The sequence below is a fragment of the Hyaena hyaena genome, unplaced genomic scaffold, assembly GCF_003009895.1.
Source record: "Hyaena hyaena isolate Hyena2069 unplaced genomic scaffold, ASM300989v1 scaffold_611, whole genome shotgun sequence".
Classification (NCBI taxonomy): Eukaryota; Metazoa; Chordata; class Mammalia; order Carnivora; family Hyaenidae; genus Hyaena; species Hyaena hyaena.
Window position 1 is genome coordinate 916,710 of NW_024081242.1, and position 21,221 is coordinate 937,930.

A 21,221-nucleotide genomic window follows, 5' to 3' on the forward strand; every position below is an offset into this window, starting at 1 on the left:
CCTATTAAAAGTATTGAACTGTATATTAAAAACACAAGGTCCTGACTACTTTTTATCTTGAAAAAAAGAGACAAAATGTTTGTCATTCCAGGAGCATAATCAGTTGAGCCGGCACACAATGACATAGTTAATTCACCAATGGAATTTGTTGCCATAGCTCCAGTGAGGGACAGGGAAGATGAAACAATGGCCTTTTTCACTAGTGCAGCTTTCACCACAACCTGCCTGTCCCCACACGACAGGCCATGATAGCACCAGTCCAGAGCACAGCACTTGTCAACGAACAGCAGCCCAGAGGGGACAAGGGGAGCCTGGCGGCAAATAAAGCAAGAACACCCAGCACCTTGCATCTCTGGTCATTCGATCAATGGGACACGACTAGCTCCTCCGAGCTTGTCGGGAAGGTTAACCATCTGTCAAGTTCTCCGGTAAATCCAGAGAAGAAAGATTTCACCCTGTGACTCAAAAGCACTCCAGAGGGAAGAGAGGACTCTAGGAAACGGGGAAAGCAGACCAGGAGCAGAAATGGTGGGCCACCAGGAGCGCACCATGGAACAGGACACTAGGGACAACGGCACTTCTGAGTCCTGGCGCAAGGTAACGTACATGCTTCCTTAGCGATCTTTGCCTCATTGAATGTCAAAGTAGGTCCAAAAAGTAAAGCCCTACGTATCTGTGAGTGTAACGAACCTGCGCTAATTATTATAGTCCTGCTCAAAATGGAAATATTACCCCATCCATCTTGTGGTGATAAAAAAGAAAAATTGTGGCTCATATTTCTTTATCCCCTTACTGAGTATGCAGGCTCCCTGAATAGAGTTAGATGGCAGGAACAGCTTCGCTTCTCTTTCTGAAAAACAGGCAAATCAGGATGAGGAAATGTAGGTGGTTTAAGGCAAACAGTAGTGCTGGGTGAGCCCGAGGGCATTGGAGAACTGTGTTAACAAAGTGTTCATTATCCTACAGAATGAGAAATTTCCCTACTAGAAAAGTTACAAAATCCTGACACCCATTTCTGAATTTCTTATAGTGCAATTATCACAGAAGTGAGACTTCCTCGTATGGTCTTGCATTTGGGGGCATTGGGTACCCAAGGGAATGTGCATTTTAGTGGAATCTTATTACATCAAATGAATTCTAGATGGAAAAAGCTTAGGTGGTCAGATGAAATAGTAAGAAGGCTTTCAGGTGATGTGAAGAAGAGGTTAGGACCAGGGGAAGCTTCCTGGCAATGACATAATATTCCTGCTTCACCGTAAATCTCGATTCACACCACACCCTCACAGTGGCGTCTCGGGTCTCAGGGCGCCAGTTCTGCTCTTGCCGGTATCGCCACTCCTGTGAAACCTCCCCATCCCCCTCAGAGTGAGCAGGATGGCTGCTTAAAGCACCACATGCCTCAGAAAGTAGTCTAGGCCCACAGCCACCGGGTGCCTGGGCAATGTGACTGGGAGAGCAGTTCCCCCATTCGCCCTAGCATTGTCTCAGATTTGGAAAAAGTGTGTATGTTGGGCACTCATGAGTTTTATCAGCTCGTTTTATTGTGGAAATGGGGAGATAAGGATGCATTTCAGTCTTTCATTTATTCACTCTTCCATGCCTCATTCCAAAAATAGATTTGAAATGGTATGAAAACAACTAGATCCAGTTCTTGACTGGCACAGATATGGAAAGTCGAGATGAGCTTTCTCTGTCCAGTCATGGAGAATTAAATCTGTGCAAATAATCACTCTGTATTCCCATATCTTTTGTGAATTGAAAAATAACTAAAGTCTTCTAATCTCATGGGTCTCCCAATAGTGTCACTTAATATAATAATGGCTGCAGTTTTGAGGCACCTGGCTGGCTCAGTCAGTGGAGCATGCAACTCTTGGTCTCAGGGTTGTGAGTTCAAGCCCCACATCGAGTGTAGAGATTACTTAAAAATAAAATCTTCAGGGGCGCCTGGGTGGCTTAGTTGGTTAAGCGTCCGACTTTCGCTTGGGTCATGATCTCGCGGTTCGTGGGTTCGAGCCCGCGTCGGGCTCTGTGCTGACTGGAAGCTCAGAGCCTGGAGCCTATTTCAGAGTCTGTGACTCCCTCTCTCTCTGACCCTCCCCTGCTCACGCTGTCTCTCTCTCTCTCTCTCTCTCTCCTAGAAATAAATAAAAATACTAAAAAAAAAGAAAAAAAAAGAAAATCTTCAGGGGCACCTTGGTAACTCAGTCCGTTAAGGGTCCTACTCTTGATACTGGCTTGGGTCATGATCTTGCAGTCGTGAGATCAAGCTTATTACCGAGGTAGTCAGTGTACAGCTGGAATTCAGGATCTTGGAGTACATTTTCACTTCTTTAAATGTTTATTTTTGTTTTTTGTCTTTTGTTTGCCTTATTTTTATTTTATTTTATTTTACTTTATTTTGTTTTATTAGTAGTTTATTGTCAGGTTGGCATGGAGGAGGGCACTTGTGGGGATGAGCACTGGGTGTCATATTAAATGTTTATTTATTTTTGAAAGAGAGAGAGAGCTCATGAGCTGGGGGAGGGACAGAGAGAGAGAGAGAGAGAGAGAGAGACAGAGAGAGAGAGGGAGGGAGAATCCCAAGCAGGCTTCACGCTATCAGCACAGAGCCCGACTTTGGGCTCCAACTCATGAACCATGAGATCATGACCAGAGTGAAACCAAGAGTCAGAAATTTAACCACTGAGTCACTCAGGCACCCCCCCATTTTCACTTTTTCTTTAAGTCTGCACTGTTATTTAAGATAGCCACTATCCACAGATGGCTGTTGAAATTTAAATTTTAGTTTAGGGGCACCTGGGTGGCTCAGTCGGTTAAACGTCCAACTTCGGCTTAGGTCATGATCTCGTGGTCCATGAATTCAAGCACCCCATCGGGCTCTGTGCTGACAGCTCAGAGCCTGGATCCTGCTTCGTATTCTGTGTCTCCCTCTTTCTCTGCCCCTTCCCCTCTCATGCTCTCTCTCTCCCTCTCAAAAATAAATAAATGTTAAATTTTTTTAAAATTTAAATTTTAGTTTAAATTAAATAAAATTTAAAATTTTGTTCCTCAGTGGCACTACCCCATTTCAAGCACTAAGTAGCCACATGTGGACAGCTAGACAGCACAGATACAGAATATTACATCATTGCAGAAAATTCTATTGGATAATACTCTTTTAAGTCGTAGTATCTCTTTTCGATTTGTTGACACATGTCCTCAAAATATATTGCAGTACTGTTTTAAGTAATATTGCTTTAATATTTTACAGTAAAATTTCATTCATTGGAAGTCCCTCATTTGCGTAGCACCAAGTTAACTTTGATCTGCAAATTAATAATATAGAAAAGAGTCAAGGAGACGTTAAACGCACTTCAGAGACCAAAGATTTTTAAGCACCATCAAATAACTCCAGAAGCACTCACTTAGATGCAAGCAATGATATGATAATTACACATCATTTTTATTTATTCATTAAGAAAGGATCCCCTAAGGTGCCCTGGTTGGAAATAATATGGTTAGCCTCATTCTTTGTAGCAAACCTTCTGCTATTTCTAAATTCTATGGAAAATCATTTTATACTACTGATTTACCTTCCTCTCTTCCTTTGGGTCATTAAGTAAATTGATAGCATAAAATACTATCACAATGAAATTTTTATTAGCTCAAGATCTAATTCTAAAACCCTTATTTCTTCCTCTATAGCCCAGGATACCCAGGAAGGAGTGCCCCTGTGGGCCCCTCATAGAGCCTGGAGTGTAGGAGGGGTTTGATAAATATCTGTTGACTGAAAGAGACAGCCCTTTCAAGATGCCACTCGTGGGAGTGGTCTCCAATTTTCTACATAGAACTCATGGATCAAAATGAAAACGGTCTTCCATTTCTTCTTTTCCCTTTACCAATCTTTGCTGCAAAGTCTTCACTGTGAGATAAGGGTTCCTCCTATTTGTGAGAAAAAGATGATGTGCAAGCATTCAGGTTGGAGGGGGTGCGGGTGAGCAGTGTGATCCTACCTGAGAATTTGGAACCAGATCTGTCAGCTTCTTCAGAAATGAGAGCTGCCTTCCCAAGGCACCAGCCATCATTTAGGCCCATCAGTTCTTTTTTAAAAATGTTTATTTATTTTTTGAGAGTGAGAGAGAGAGAGTATGTGCATGCGAGTGAGCCCATGAGTGGGGGAAGGGTAGAGAGAGAGGGAGAGAGAGAATCCCAAGCAGGCTCCACGCTGATAAGGCAGAGCCCTGACTCGGGGCTTGAACTCCCAAACCTATGACATCATGTCCTGAGCCAAAACCAAGAGTCAGACATTCAACTGACTAATCCACCCAGGCATCCCAGGCCCATTAGTTCTTAAACAGTATGTTGAGGAGCACCTGGATGACCCGGTTGGTTAAGGGTTCAACCTTGTCTAAGGTCATGATCTTATGGTTCGTGGATTCAAGCCTTGCTTCAGGCTGTGAGCTGACAGCGTGAGCCTGCTTCAGAGTCCGTGTCTCCCTCTCTCCCTCTGTCCTTACCCTGCATGTGCTGTCTCCCTCTCAAAAATAAATAAATAAACATTTTAAAAAAAAAAAAAACCAGTATGTTGAACACATTTGCCAGGTACTGTACTGGTTCTAGGTAATCGGATAGAAGAAGAGAATTTTGAATTATTTAGAGAAGAATAACCCTTGAATTTCTAAATCTTTAGTGGTTTCTTGCAAGCTTATTTGAAGGGGTCACTCCAAACATGAATAAAACTCAATTCCTCAATTTAGCAGTAAGCTTCAAAGAAGATGATTTGTCACTTCCTTGTCTTCCATATGAAAAATTTCTGGTGTGTAAGCCATAAGCAAAGAAAGAAAAAAATCATTGAAACAATATAAAAGCATGTGGAATAGTCTTTATTTGCAGGGAATTAAACAATTTGGAACAGTCTAAATTTATGAAGCTTAGGTATTTGAGCATATTTTAAAGCCACTTAAGGAAAGTAGATATTACATTCTTACTTTCTGTTCCGTAACACAGTTAGGGCTTCTTTCCTCTCATCCATCTGCAGCTCCTTCACTTGAATCCTAATATTACAGGAACGGCATGTATTTGTACAGCCTGCAGCTAACTCACTGCAGTCTTTGTCTCCTTTGGAGACTATCTGGTAGACCGATCCAAGGGTCACATGCCCTGCTGACCCAGTTAACAGATGTATAATCACTGCCATTAGCTGCTCTGCTAAGAGTTCTCCCTCTGAAAATTGACAGGTAGTGCACACGCTCTATGTCTGTTGCAATTGATTCTGGGTTTCTAGAAGACACTAATCTCTCTCCCTCAACTATGGATCCCCACCCACTGTGGTCCTCTACAGCAAGCCTTGACTGGTATGCATCCTGGAAATCTTACCAGCTCACCAAGATGGCTCAGTTAGCATGCACAAAGAAGTAGAGGCAGAGGTGCAACCTGTGTCTATTGAAACCTGGGGTTCTTCTGGTCCTCCCAGTACTGGAAACTATGGGAAGAAAAGGAATCTTCCTGGTTTCTCTTACTTTTGTCCTTTAGTCTCAGGGAGTTGGAACCAGCTCTCAAATACCAGGAAGCAAAGGATATACAAGAGCTGGCCTAAAATGAATCTTGCCCCATTCTTGCAATGAGGATTTATAATGTGAAAAACAGACTCTTTATTTCAATCTGGCCCCAGGCATTAGAGCATTTTATATTTTTAGTTTAGTATTTTTATGTTTTAAAAGTAATTGCTGTGCCCAACATGGGGCTTGAACTCATAACCCTGAGATCAAAAGTCACATGCTCTTCCGACTGAGCCAGCCAGGTGCCCTTATTAAAGCACTGTAACTAGAAATTTTTTCTTTTTCTCTCCCTCTCTCTCACGCATACACGCACACACGCACGCACACATGCACCCACAGATACATACATGGAAAGAGAAAAGAAAGGAAAACATGGAAAATATGGCCAAGGACAAAAAGAAAGATAATATGTTTCAAATCTGTCTTCTTCAGTTCCATTAAGTCATTAAAAAAAAGTAAGAAGAATTTAAATGATAATTCTTTTAAAAGTGAAGATGATAAGATTAGATTTTTAACAGTACCATCATATTTACTAAACAACAACGACAACAATCTTTAAGAGTTTGCCCTTCCAAGGGGTGCCTGGGTGGCTCAGTTGGTTAACGTTCGACTTTGTCTCAGGTCATGATCTCATGGTTTGTGAGTTCGAGCCCCACGTTGGGCTCTGTGCTGATGGCTTGGAGCCTGGAGCCTGCTTCTGATTCTGTGTCTCCCTCTCTCTCTGCCCCTCCCTCGCTCCCCCAGTCTCTCTCTGTCTCAAAAATAAATAAACACTAAAAAAATTTAAAAAAGTTTGCCCTACTTATATATTCCAGCTCTATATATTCTTTGAGAGTGTAGACTATCTCATCTTGGATGCATGGCTTCTGATGTATTGTAGATGCTTAGTAAATGTTTGTTGAATGAGTGAAAGGAATTTAAATTTCTGTTTATTCTCTATCCTCTTGGCCCAGGGAGAATCCTGAGTTTGTTCATCTAAGGTCATCTCTAGGTTGTCCAGGAGAATGAATGAATTTCAACCCAGCCTATAAGGCATGGATCATTGTTGGCTGGACCCACTTCACCTTGACTCCAGCCTCTAAATGGAATGACTTGATCATTAACACCAGCCACAAAGATGTAGAGATCACTATTTACAGGGCTTTCCACCCCCAATCCTGCCAGACTCTTAGGTTTGTTGTAGGTTTGTGATACCTCAAGGCTAGGTGGGATCTGTGCCCTGATACCAGAGGTGGCAGACTCCCTCTCTCCAGTTCTTCCTCGGCTACAACCCCCCCCCCCCACCATGTGCAGAGCTGAGTCTGCCTCCAAGAGAGATGGGTAAAACTTGTACACAAATCTGTCCCATAAATTCCTTGCCATGCGGCTACTACATCTGTCCTGAAGAGGGCAATTGAAGGACGTTTGTAAATATCACACAAGGAATTCAGTACACAAATGGAGAATTAATAAAAGAGCTTTGTAGGGTTTTCTCCATTATACAAGGTAGGAGAGTTATAAACACCAGGTAGCACAGAAGTCTTCTTACCATATACAGTGAGGACCAGTAGGTTAGTTAATCGAAAAATAAAACATTTCTGATAAAGACTTGCTTTATAAAATGATAAATATGTGCATTAAATATTTTTAAATTTAAAATAATATATTATTACTTTGCCAATCCTTTAATTGGACCACTGATTAGAGCTCTGTGTTGTCTTGTCTTCATTAGAGACATCACATATGCAATATCTATGATTTCCATTTTGGGTTTATTCTAAATGAAGTGAAAACCCAAGACACTTAAAAAAAAAACCTGAGTATGAAATGTTACATTTGGGGGGATTTTGTTCCCTATCTTTACAGTTGTCTTGCCCTCACCTAATTCAATAGCATTTTTTACAAGCCACATGAATACTTCTTGTCTTTCAAAAACCATTGAGTCTTAAAAATAACTCTTTTTGCATCATTTTTATCAGTTTACATAACATTAAATTAAATTGGGCATAAGCAGTTTTGGGGAAAAGTTCAGTTAACCCTTGGAAAATGTAAAAGTCAACTTTTCAGAGCTAATATACCGAGGCATTCTCAAGAGTAGCTTACTACCAGATAGAAGCGTTCTGAGTGCTCTTAGGACCCGAAGGGAAAATGGAGAGCCTGGGTTAATTCTGCAGGCTGGTTAACTTGGAGGTTGTTTAAGGGAATCACTACCCTTCCTCTCTGGCCATAAAATGTTAAAAATAATAGTAATCACAGCAGGAAGGAAATCTTTTTTGTGTTTGTCTTCCATGCTTCACATGCACTGCATTATTTAATGAGCACCTCCTTTGTGACTGGCACTCAGGAGATTCAAAGAGACATTCTTTTAAAGATATAGCTCATTAAAGTATTAAAAAGTCACTAAAACCCAATTCATTGTTTTTCAGTATATTCACGGGATTAAGCAACCTGCAACACAGTTTACTTTTGGAAGACTTTCATCGCCACCTCCAAAAACCGCACACATTAGCAGTCCCTCCCCAGTCTCCCCAATATCCCCAGCACTAGGAAACCACTAATCTAATTTCTCTGATGTGGATTTGCCTTTTCTGGACATTTCACAGAGGTGGAATCATACAGTATGTGGTCTTTTGTGTTTGGCTTCTTTCACTGAGTTCATCTTTTCAAGGTTCATTCATGTTGTAGCATGGATCTGTACCTTTTTATGGCCAAATAATATTCCACTGTATGGATAAGCCACTATTTGTTTCTCCATTTGCCAGGCAGTGGATATTTGGGTTGTTTGCACTTCTTGGTTATTGTGAATAATGCTATGACATTTGTGTACAAGATTTTTGTGAACGTATGTTTTCAGTACTCTTGGGTATGTACCTAGGTGTGGAATTGCTGGGTCACATGGGAACTCTATTTTTAACTTTTTGAGGAACTGCCAAACTTTTCCAAAGAGACTGCACCATTTTACATTCCCACCAGCAATGTATGAGGGTTTCGATTTCTCCATATCCTCACCAACTCTTATTATTTTCCATTTTCAAAATTAGAGCCATCCTAGTGGGTGGGAGTAGTGTCTCCTTGTGGTTTTGATTTGCATTTCCCTAAGGGCTAATGAGGTTGTGCCTTGTTCACATGTTTATTGGCCATTTGTGTATCTTCTTTGGAGAAACTGCAAAGACCCATCTTTGCCTTAAAGCAAGGTTTCTCAGCTTTGGCATCACTGACAATTTGGGCTGGTTAATTCTTTGTTGTGGGGGGCTTTCCTGGGCATTGTAGCACGGTTAGCAGCATCCCTGGTCTTTACCCACCAAGTTGTAACAATTAAAATTTTGTCCAGGGGTGCCTGGTTGGCTAAGTCGGTAGAGTATGCGATTCTTGATCTCAGGGTTGTAAGTTCAAGCCCCACGTTAGGTGTAGAGATTACTTAAAAATAAAATCTTAGGGGCGCCTGGGTGGCTCAGTCATTTAAGCATCTGCCTCTCAATTTTGGCTCAGGTAGTGATCTCACAGTTGTGAGACAGAGCCCCTCATTGGGCTCTGTCCTGGATATGGAGCCTGCTTACGATTCACTCCCTCTTCCTGTGCTCTTCCCCCCAGACAAACAAATAGATAAATAAAATCTTTTAGAAAACAACAACTGTGTCTAGACACTGCAAAATCACCCTTGGGCTGGATACAAATTATCCCTAAGTAAAGAGCCACTGCTCTAAAAGATCCTCCTGTGCAGCTAAGAAACACTTACATAGAAACATAACTGAGCATTAGTGAGTGCTGGAGGCAGAAGCCTGTGTGAGGCTTCAGGATGATGTAAGAAAGTGGATGGGCCCCGGAGGTATGAACTAATCTTCCCAACTTTGGTCGGTGGGTTAATTGACAATAGGAAACACAAATATCAAGGTTCCAAATGAGAATTAGGTGACATCATGAGATAAGTAATGATTCAATATAACAACACCAAAGGAGTTGTATGTTTGTATGTATATGGTGCATCTAGAACTACGGGATTTATGAGAAGGTGAATTTACTGTGAGCTGGTCTGTGGAACAAGTGTCATCCCCGATGCTCCTAGGCATGAAGCATAAATGCCTGTTAAGTGGCCTTTCCCTGTTAGCCCTTGGCTTCACTTCTATTAGTCTCGTCTCCGGGTGGGGATGTGTGCACATCTGTCTCAGAGAGTGCTGGGTTGCAAGGAACAGTACCCACTAAGCCAGCTTTTTCAGTAGGGAGAATGCAAAGGTCTATCTAATAGAATCCACAGAAAGCTGAAAAGCAGGTCCCAGCCAAGAAAGGGACAGGAGCAGCTTGGGAAGGCCTCAGAAAGGCTCATTTGCAGACACATTTACTCTAATCCCCTGACCTACTCAGTGGCCGTCTCTCAGTTCTAATTTCTGAAAGAGGAAACCTGAAGATCCGAGAAACCACCAAACAGCCCATGGCTTGGTTTCTTAATCAGTTGTCCCAACCCAATCTCCTAGGCTGTGGGATGGGGCAGCTTTCATAGGAGCAGTGGACTGGCTTGAGGGCCACATGAAGTAAAAGGAACTACCTCATAGCTCCTTAAGCATTTCTACCACCTGTACAGATTCCCCACCCCTACTTTGCATCTTCTCAAACTTGTTTGCCCCATTGCTCCGTGAAACACACAACACCTCTCACAGGAATGGCCTTGCTATTGTTTGCCAGTTGAATACAGTCATCACCATTTACCGATGCCACTGTGATCATGATGCAAGTATCTTTATTGTGTTTTTTTAAAGCAATCTCTGCAACCAATATTGGCTTGAACTCATGACCCTGAGATCAAGAGTCACATGCTCTACCAACTGAGCCAGCCAGGTGCCCCAAGTATCTTGACTTTAAAAGGCAGATGTGGGATGCGGGTCAAATTACCCATTATGTTTTCTATTTGAGAAGGACATGGTAGGCAGGTGTCATCGAAACTAGGGTGAACTGTTTTAACAAGAAAAATATATCTGTTTGGGGAGCAGTGTCTGCGTCCCCTTCAACTCAGTCCTCCACCTTTGGCGTCACAGTTGGGAATAAAGACTACGAAGCTGTTGAGAGATGGTTCCTCCTCCCCACGAGTTAATAGGGTGATGCCCTTTCTTCGCAGCCTATTAATTAAGAAGGTAATCAGTGCGTGCTCAAGTTTGCTATTTGAAACTTAAAGGCAATAAAATCAGAACATTACTCAGATTTTTTTCTCTTAAAGAAATGAATAACAAATTAGGGCCACAGAGCTAGAGTAATCACATTTTGAATGATTTCTCCTGAGCATGCCTTTAATAACCTGTATGTGTGGCTAAGAAGAACAAAGAAAGGTAAAGTTAATTATGTAGGAAAAGCTTCATCAAGAAGTTTTGGTCACTTTAGCCCAGGGTTTCTCAACATTGGCACTAATAATATTTGGAGCCAGATAATTGTTTGTTGTGGGGCGGAATCCTGTGCATATAGTGGTTTGTTCAGCAGTACCCCTGATCTCTAACCAGTACCCCTGCTCTCTACCGTATATCCTAGTAGCACAGCCCCACCCGAGTCTTGACAACCAAAAATGTTTCCAGACATTGTGAAATGTCCTCTGTGGGGCAGAATCATCCTGGATTGAGAACTAATGAATTAATCATATACATTCTTCCTACTTCCCATCCCTCTGGGGTCCCTGTAGAGTTTGTTGTTGTTGGGTTTTTTTTTTTAATTTTTATTTTTAGAGAACGAGACAGAGAGAGCGGTGGAGAGGGACAGAGGGAGAGAGAGGATCCCAAGCAGGCTCCACACTCAGCACAGAGTGCGACTCAGGGCTCAATCTTACAATCCCAGGATCGCGACCTGAGCGGAAATCAAAAGTCGGATGCACAACCAAGTGAGCCACCCAGCCTCAGAATTTGTTGTTTTAAACCCTTAAAACCAAACATATTATACCAGGGCCATCCACACTTTTCCAGGGAATTATTTGAAAAGAAATTGACCGGATCAAAATTACTCATCCAGGTAACAAGAAGAGCTCTTTACGTTTCGGTATTGAAGAGTAGCAAACAAAAAGAACAAAGGAAAGATATCTAATAAAGGTATTTATCTAAAACACTCAGGGAGTGCCTGGGTGGCTCAGTAGGTTGGGCATCCGACTTCAGCTCAAGTCATGATATCATGGTTTGTGGGTTCAAGCCCCGCGTCGGGCTCTGTGCTGACAGCTCGGAGCCTGCTTCGGATTCTGAGTCTTGCTCTCTCTCTCTCTCTCAGAAATAAATAAAAAACATTTAAAAAATATCTAAAACACTCAGCTAAGTGAGTGAGGAAACTGAGGTTTAGGGAAGTTACATAATTTGCCCAAGAATACAGTTTGTAATTTGGTAGTAGAGCTAGAAGTCTGATGGGAAATTTGTACCCATCTGCATATTGCCTCAGTATATGCACTTCAAGTGTTAGACATCTAATAAAGCAAGGTGACCAGTGACAAGTTTTTATTTTTTTAAAAAAAATACAGCTTTTGGGCTACCTGTCTGGTTCAGCCAGTAGAGCATGTGACTCTTGATTGCAGGGTTGAGTTCAAAGCTCCACATTGGGCGTGGAGTCTACTTTAAAAAAAGTTTAAAAAAAATTGTAAATACAGCTTTTATTATGAATAGTTTCTAACATATGCAGAATTAGACAAAACAACGTCTTCCCATTTGTGCTGTTCATGTACTTGTCACGCAGCTTCAACAATGATTAGCCCACGACTAATATCGTTTCATGTACAGCTTTTCAACCTTGGCATTGACATTTGGGGTGGATCATTGTTCTGTGTATTATGTATGTCCAGTACACACAAGACAAGGCAAAGTCAAAGCTGAGTTCTGACTCACTTGGCTGGTAAAAGTACATTGAGTTGCTTTTGGATTCAGATAGTTTATTACTTACTTAGTGAAAGACACGTAGCCATTGGTGCCAGCTTCCTGTAGTCCTTGTCCCCCACACCAAGGACAGCACAAAAACAAAAGAGGCCAGATGACCTCTAGACTCCTGCTGCCGAGGAGCCCATGGTAGATGGCAACTAACTGGTTTTCTATTCCGCAGTGCTGATGCGGCCGGGGACAGGGCTGGAAGCCCCGTATCTCAGCAGAATGCAAGAGGTGATTAGAAACTGCGTCTGAGTGTCCTCAGCGGGAGCAGGGGACAAGTGGGAGGGGGCCTCCTAGCAGCCCCTAACAGGCCTCCCGCCTCTCACCTTCCGCCAATACTCAGATGAGCTGCAGTTCAAGTCTTTGCCAGCACGAGCCATGTGGACACATTCAACGTTGTCAGGCCGGGCGTCAGCGCAGAGCCATTCTCTCACAGTGGAGGGCTGTTTCTGTGCATTGTAGGATGTTTAGCACTAAATACCTGGAGCATCACCCCCCCCAACATGTGACAACCAAAAATGTCTCCAGACATCACTAAACATACGCTGGGGGACAAAGTTGCACCCAGTTGAGAAGCACTCATCTAGGGGCGCCTGGGTGGCTCAGTCGGTTAAGCATCTGACTTCGGCTCAGGTCGTGATCTCACGGTTCGTGGGTTCGGGCCCCGCATCAGGCTCTGTGCTGACAGCCAGCTCAGAGCCTGGAGCCTGTTTCGGATTCTGTGTCTCCCTCTCTCTCTGACCCTCCCCTGCTCACACTGTCTCTCTGTCTCTCTGTCTCTCAGAAATAAAAAAATATTAAAAAAAAAAAGAGAAGCACTCATCTAGAGCCCTATCTACTTCCCACATCCACACGATACAATTCATCTGCAAATACTTCAGTGTATATTTCTGAAATAAAGTTAAAAAAACATAAACATGGTATCTGTATCAGACCTGAAACATTGACTAATAATCCTACTACAGCATCCAGAAACTGTTCAAATTTCTAATTGTCTCATGCAAGTTGTAATTTTTTTTACAGTGTTTTGAATTGCTATCCTAACAATATGGGGTTTACATTGCAATTGATTGCTGTCTTTTAGATCTTGTTTAATCCTTAGGTTTCTTGCAATTTTTTGGTTGCAGCAACTAAGTTTGTCCTGTAGAGCTTCCTACAATCTGGATTTTGCTGATTGCATCCCTGTGGTGTTAATGTACTCCTTTATCCCTTCTTTATTTCCCATAAATTGGTCTCAGATCAAGAGGTGTGATCAAAACCAGGTTCTATTTACTTGGCAAACTACTTGATAGGTGGTGCATGTATTTCTCTCGGGAGCATATAACGTTGGCAGTTGTCTGTCTTTTTGTCACGCTGGCAGTTGTTGATGCCCGGTGCCTCCATCCACTCATTCATGAGGGGGTTTAAAATGGGGCAAGTCTAATGCATTACCTTCTTCATTACCTCCATACTTTCATTACTCGTTCTAAGACGATCCGCTTCTCCTTACTACTTAATCACTCAGAAGTACGTTTGTGTAGAAAAGGTAAGATAAATGCCTGACTCTTTCCTTCTGGCTTCCAGTTTTCGAAATAACGCGTGTACCCCTTGCAGCCTTCGATGCAGACAACTAACGTCTTTGGATGGTTTGGGATTCTCTTCTATAGTATTAGGACCTGGTGGATTTAAACATAGTTGATGGATTTCAATACATTGCAGCTCTCATCCTTATCGATGCTTCAGCTTTCCATCCTTGGCTGACGAGAGTGTCCCCAAGTTGGCTCCTGAGCCCTTTGGACAGTTTCTGTCCTTTTTGAAAAAGGGATAATAAAACTTGTACATTCACAGCAGTATTTTTAGCTTCAGTGTTTCTCTACAACAGTGTTCTGCAAAGTGAGGGCCTCAGGCAGCCCCTCTGTCAGCTGGATAGAAAATCAGGTTGATGGCCCCCTGGCCTACAGAGTTAGAATCTCTGGGAATGCGGCCTGGAAAACGAGTTTAACAAACTCTCCGGTGATTCTTATGCACATAAGTACGAGAACCTCTGCTCTAAAGAACTACCTTAGAGCCTTGAGGTCACCTCTCTCACTGAAGATCTCAGGCCTTCAGGAATTTCTGGCCAAACCTCTGCTTTTATTGGATGTGAGCAGAAGGCACAATCTTCCTTGATGGTTATTTCCTGTGTTTTTTGAAGCAACCTAAAGCCAATCGATAGTTTGATAGGTGAATGGTAATTTTGGAAATCTGGTTAACACCTCTTTGGATCCAAAAATACTGATTTCATCATATAAAAACTGTTTTTTTTTTTAAGATTTCAGATAATCTCTATACCCAACGTGGGGCTCAAACTCACAACCCTGAGATTGAGAGTTGTATGCTATACCACCCCCAAAACTGATTTTCAGAAGTGGCCTTATAAAATTTTCACGATGAAAATTCCAAAAGACTTATTCCAAAAATGTTCTTAGCAATGGTAGTATTATACGTGCTAGCGACTGCCATGGTTTAATGCTGATGGCTTTGTTCCTTTTGAATTCCTACAGTTGAATGGTGTGGTGAGGTTATCCACGCTACTTTGCAGAAATAAAGGATTATTTTTCTTTGAAAGTATGCTTATCTCATGCTTCCTTGCTTACTTACTGAAGAGTATTCTTGTAGCAAGAATGGGCTTCTGTGGAAGCACAGTGACTGGATATAGTTACTGTCAAGCACCATTAGGGAGTCATTCCACAGAGACCCTTACCTGGCACTTAAGTAGAGTAGATGTTTCAAATGATCGCTTTTGGACATATTGAAGATTTTTACATAGCTGCCTTCTTGGGATACATAAATTAATAGGGTTTATTTCTTTCGATGCAAACAAAGTAGACATTCTTAGAAAATCGAGAGCCCTAATAGTTGAAGGTCAAAACTTATGTCTTAACAAAGTCTCATCATTTCTGCTTCACTTCATCTCTGTGGGTCTAAACTTTTCTTCGTTCCGTATTTTTAAAGTCTTTTTTTAAATGTTCATTTATTTTTGAGAGAGACAGAGACAGAGCACAAGCAAGGGAAGGGCAGAGAGAGAAAGGGAGAGACAGAATCTGAAGCAGGGTTCAGGTTCCATCCCAGCTGTGAGCTGTCAGTGTGAAGCCTGACGCGGGGCTTGAACCCACAAACTGCGAGATCATGAGTTGAGCCGAAGTCAGATGCTTAACCAAGTGAGCCACCCAGGTACCCCCGTTCTGCATTTTTAATAGTCCTGATGCTACAGTCCAGGCCAGTGAAGCCAGAATCTCCCGGGAGTGGGGACCAGGTTTTGGTAGTTTTGAAAACTCCCCAGCTGATTATCATGTGCAACTGAGGCTGAGAACTTAGTGAAGTGAATCAGAGAGTATAAGAAACTTGTTGAGACACGAAATGAGGCCCCTCAAATGCCAGGCTCTCTTTTTTCAAGAATAAGAAAGTGGGGCGGGGGGGGGGGCACCTAGGTTGTCTCAGTGGAAGCATCCGACTTCGCCTCGGGTCATGATCTTATGGTTTTTGAGTTCAAGCCCCGCATCGGGCTCTCTGCCATCAGTGCAGAGCCCACTTTGGATCCTCTGTCTCTCTCTCTTGCTGCCCCTCCCCTCCTCTCTCTCTCTCTCTCTCAAAAATAAATAACCATTAGAAAAATAATAAGATAGTGGGTATACTTTAGGCTGTTGGAAAGATCATTTCTCACTGGCACCACCTGACATTATTCAGAGATTTACATTTCACCCATGGAGAAGACAACCTGGTGGGTGCACTTCTGATTGTATGATGGGGGAAGGACCCACCTGATGCTACTTTGGGGAGGATTTATTAGAGTGTGTGGAGATAGCATCTTGCATGAGTGTTTCCTGATGACATCCTCCACTGGCACCTATCAAATGAGTCAAATATGAGATTTACAGGGGCTTAAAAGGTTTTATCTAGCTAGGTTGTATCATTAAATGTCAAACTAAGTGGAAAGCTTTCAACATGAAGGCTCTCCAAGGAGAGCAAATTGAGCAGAGCATGGGAAATGTTGGGCTACAGACACGGCATACAATAAACACAGGGTTTGAAGTCCAACAGACCTGAGTTTGAAACTCAGCTCTACCACTGACCAGCTCTGTGACCTTGGGAAAATTACTTAACCTTCCTCTGCACTGATTCTTACCTGCAAACCTGGCATAGCTCCTGGGCTTGATCTGGAGCAGGGTTTTACAAATTACCGTTTTAAAATTATAGGCGATGTCTTGTTCAAATATCTGGAAGTGAAATAGCCTGTCCAGCTCATGCTAAGGAATGTGTGGTAGGCAGAATAATAGCCCCCCCAAAGATGTCTACTTCCTATTTCCTGGAACCTGGGAACCTGTAACTATGTCACTGACATGGCAAAAGGGATTTGGCAGATGTGATTAAGTTAAAGATCTTGAGATGGAAGAGATTATCCTGGATTATCCGGATGCCCAATGGAATCGCAAGAGTCTTTTCAAGTGAAAGGGGCAGGCCAGAGAGTTAGAGAAGTTTGGCTATTGTAGCAGAGGCTGCAGTGATGCAGTGCTGGCCCAGGAGATGGAAGGCACAGGGCTGTGAGCGAAGGAATGCAGGCAGCTCTAGAAGCTGGAAGAGGCAAGGAAACGGATTTTTCCCCTTGAGCCTCCAGAAAAAATGCAGTCTTGCTGATACATGGATTTTAGCCTAGTGAGTTCATCTAACATTTCTGACCCCCAGAACTAAGACATTTGTGTTGTTTCAAGCGACGATATTTGCAGTACATTGTTACAAACAATAACAGGAAACTAATACAGAAGATAAAAACCAAATCTGTCTTTTTTCAAGATTTTATTTTTAAGTAATCTCTCCATCCAACATAGGGCTCTAACTCACAACCCCAAGATCAAGAGTAGAACGCTCCACTGACTGAGCCAGCCATGTGCCCCAAAGCCAAATCTCTCTTTGAGCATTCAAAGATTCTGGGTGCAGAGTTTACAAGATGAAGAGTTCACTCTTGAGTCCGTGCCATTCAAAGTCAGTTAGTATCAAGCACAAGGATTGTAATAACGGTTCACAAGTGAATGGAGTGACCCATCCTGGCACCAGGTGGCCTTGATCACTCACTTGCCAGTCGGGTACGTTGGGATTACGTTCACAAGGCCCCAGGCACCATCCTCAGGACCCAGCAGTATTTGCTACTGTACCAGGAAACTGTGCCTGGTGGCAACTCAAGAAGGAAGGAAACTGGTTTCAGCATATCAAGAGCCCAGAAAGACAAGCCTTTAGGAGTATCAGAGGAAGCATAAATTTGGTCAAGACAATTTGATAATAGTATCGAAAAACATGCACAAAAAGCCTTAAAAATGCAAGTAGCCTGACTCAGCAATTTCACTTGTAGGGAAATTTGTGGAAAAACTGCATTAGTATGCACATCCTTCATCTGCTTAAAAAATTCTTCCATGGTTCCCATAATTACTTATAGAATAACACCTGGGGAGACAGCAGTGCATCCACTCACGCTTGGTAGGTAATTAAAACTGGCAGGTGTTTGCACTGACCACAGCTTGGTCTAGACTGGACTGTGTTAGATTAACCTCGATGGTCCCTGAGCCACTTTTTCTACATTTGATCTTTTTCATGATAATCACCAAAACGGTGATTGTGACTAACACTTCCAGTGTTAAGTGAGCGCCTGTCCTTGAACCTTTATCAAAAACTATCATCTAATTTTGTGGCTCAAAGGAAAAATTTTCTATGTGTAATCGAACCATTAAGTAGTGAAAATTATCTGTATTTTTACTTACCCACTGACACTCATAATATATTTGGCATGCAAAAGTTGTGAATCCAAATTATGTTCAAATCCAAGGGAGGAATCTTTACTAGTTTTTTTTTTCCCCCGTTATATCTGTTTCAGTCATATGTCTGGACCCAAACCCCATCAAGGAAAGACCAAAATTTACACAATGTTCTTGAGTATGATGGCGACTGCATTTGGAGTTTTGATTAAACTGCACTACATGTGTGATTATTACTTGTAAACAGATGATTAGATATTAATTAGACAATAAGTGATTGTAAAGCACTTGGAAAATAAAAGTGTTTATAAATACCACCAACTAATAGCAACAATAATTCTTTACCAACTACACAGCTGCTAATGTCAATAAGAATGATTTATTCCAGCTAAGGGCAATTTTAAATTATGCAAAAAAGCGCTACTATCCTATCTGTTTTGCTATAGCAAAACAGAATGTACTCTATTTATAAATGATTTTCTCACCAGCATTTAGATAAGTACATCTCATGTAGATAAAAACAACTTATCTCTTTTAGGACCTTCTCACACCCAGCCACAACCATCATGGCACGGTGTCTTTGAATGCTAAGAAATGCAGCTCCTGACTGCTCATCGCTGACTTATGTCCAATGTTTATTTCTTTTAAATGTAAGATGTGAGATGACATCTTGCTGGTGGCATTTTCATTCATGCGGGAGGTTTGTCATGTTCGGACTGTGCAGTTGTTCCCCAGCACCTTAAAACAGTGCTTAGACTTGGGGCACCTGGGTGGCTCAGTTGGTTGTGTCCGACTCTTGATTTCCGCTCAGGTCATGATCTCAGGGTCGTGGGATTGAGCCCGGCATTTGGGTTAGTGTGGAACTTGCTTAGGATTCCCTCTCCCCATCTGCTCTTCTCCCCCACTCACACACTCTGTCTCTCTCTAAAATAAAAAAAATTTAAAATAAAAAAAAAACAGTGCTTAGACTCAATACATTTTGGTCAAACAAATGAGTGAAAGTTAATTCTTTTTTGGTTCAGATAGAAGCCAAAAAAGAAGAAAGTCCCCGTTAAGGATAAAAATAAAGCACCTTCATGCTACCTTCTTGATTTTGTTTTTCAAAAAATAACTTTTGATGCTCTGACTACTTTTTATGTCTGACCATTATTTTTTCCCCCTAATGGCCTTTTTAGGTCATGGACTGGTATCAGCCTGGCTCTTGACCCACTGGTGAATCTGGCAATGCCTCTCTGTTTATTTTTTTCTCATAATTAAACACAAGCATCTACAATGAGTCCAGGTCCATGGTATTAGACATAGGAAATGAAGTGAATGAATATTAGTGAAGAGTGCTTCATGTTAGAATTCAATAGGAAAGCGGTGAAGGGGCTGTTTTGGATGATGAAATATGCATGCGTTAGCTCAGCAGCCTTGTTAACAAAGCAAATATAACTATATCAAAAAGGGAGGCAGTGTAGTTTGGTGGAAAACAGAGTTGACCTTTGATTCAAGAGACCTGGATTCAAGTGATAGTTCGTCCCCCTTACTGTGTGACCCTATTTAAGTCACTTAACCTCTCTGTTTGCTCATTTGAAAATTTTCAGTATGAAAACTTGTCGTCAGTCTTTGAGTGCTATTATAATTCAATGCGGGAAAGCACCAAGCAAGGGGTGAAATGCTTTACACTGAAAAATATTTTTATGACCACAATTTTCCTGAAGTAGGTGAAAAGGATTTACACGTGGATTTCATTACTTAGTAGGGGCGAATTTTTTCTCAACTATGTCAGGGTTCAGGCCCAAGCCATAAGCCACATGTGACAAACTGGGGAAGTGGCTCCAAATAGAGCCATGAACGTAACAAAATTCCATAGAAGATCATAATGGTTTCCGGGAAACATCACATTCCGTCCATTTTATGCGGCTCTTTCAATCTCCTTTCTCTGTAATAAAGTCCTCGCTTGGTAGATCTGAGGCAATGAGAAAACATGAATGAGAAGGAAAAGGGGAAGGTGGAAGAAAGAGTGAAGTCAGAATTGATGGTAAGGAGGAGGGATTTCAAAGGAAGGAGGTTTTACATATGCCATTCTTGATAAATATTAGGAGTGGTACAGTGTATGTAAGAGCATACAGACGGTAGCTAAATCACTTAAAATTACCACTACGGTTGAGCTAACATTTTTATACAATGGCTATAAAATTTTCTAACAGGATGACTAGATGAACGATTGGAAAATAAAAAAGGAAAGGAAAAGGTATTTTTAAAGAAGACTCCTAAGTGTAACGCCTACTTTAAGAAAACAGGCGAACAGACATTTACATATGGTGTTATGGCTCATTTTTCCCATGTGAGGATATGAAAGACATTTTGCCATCAGAAACAGATATTAACTTTATGATGGGGCGCCGAAATAGTCTTGGTTGGAGATGACCCAGGAGCAGATCCTGAGACAAAGGTTCAAGTTCCAGCAATTTATTTGGGAAGCGAGCCCAGGAAACAGCCAAAGGAGTGCGGGCAAGCGAGACAAGGGAAGGAAGTTGGGTGGTGGTGGGAGGACCTCTGTCCAAGGGGAGCACACGATTCAGTCATTCCACTTGAGGGCCGAGACCACTGGGGTGTTTAGACTTTTTCTGTCAGTCCCTGGTTGAGAGCTCCTAGGGATATGGGCTGTTAATGTTGTGGCCCCCTGGCCCTGCCTCCCGGGGCTGTTGGTGGGGGGGTTTCCCAGGGCCAGAGAAAGCCCTCACACAGAGGTGCAGTTGCGAGCAGGTGGCAGCTGGCCAGCTGTTGTCCCCCACGATGAAGCCCGGGGAGGGCTGGGGGCTCAAACAGCTCCTGCTCTACAGAGATCCTTTTAGTTCTTCCCTGAAGATCTTTGGGAATGGATTGTCAACACTATGATGTTGTTGAAGTGCAGACTGCTTGTACGAAGAAAAATGTCATTTGTAGGTCTCTTCTAAGCTGAAGGGAAGATCTTTGCAGTTGGGTTTCCTGGTCTGCAGAGTGGGGCCCCTATTCATATCTGCCTAGCTGTTGAGGGCTTCCAAGTAGCCCGAGATAAGTAACGAGCATCCTGTCAGGAGCGTAAG

The 21,221-nt window shown here is 42.3% G+C and overlaps 1 protein-coding gene and 1 non-coding gene across 3 annotated transcripts in view; one reads left to right on the forward strand and one right to left on the reverse strand.

Annotated features, from left to right (window-relative positions):
• The first annotated feature begins 225 nt into the window (after positions 1 to 225).
• PCYT1B (phosphate cytidylyltransferase 1, choline, beta) overlaps positions 226 to 21,221 on the forward strand; it is a 128,989-nt gene continuing 107,993 nt past the window's right edge. Inside the window, exon 1 of one of the 2 annotated variants that reach the window (XM_039257239.1) lies at positions 226 to 597. In XM_039257239.1, coding sequence (XP_039113170.1) covers positions 526 to 597 — 72 coding nt within the window. In that variant the 5' untranslated portion in view covers positions 226 to 525. Of the gene's footprint in view, positions 598 to 20,071; positions 20,174 to 21,221 lie in introns of those variants that run through there. The other variant, XM_039257240.1, reaches the window with a different exon arrangement.
• On the reverse strand, positions 5,709 to 5,781 carry TRNAK-UUU. Its single transcript has one exon. It is a non-coding gene; the product is annotated as a tRNA-Lys (tRNA).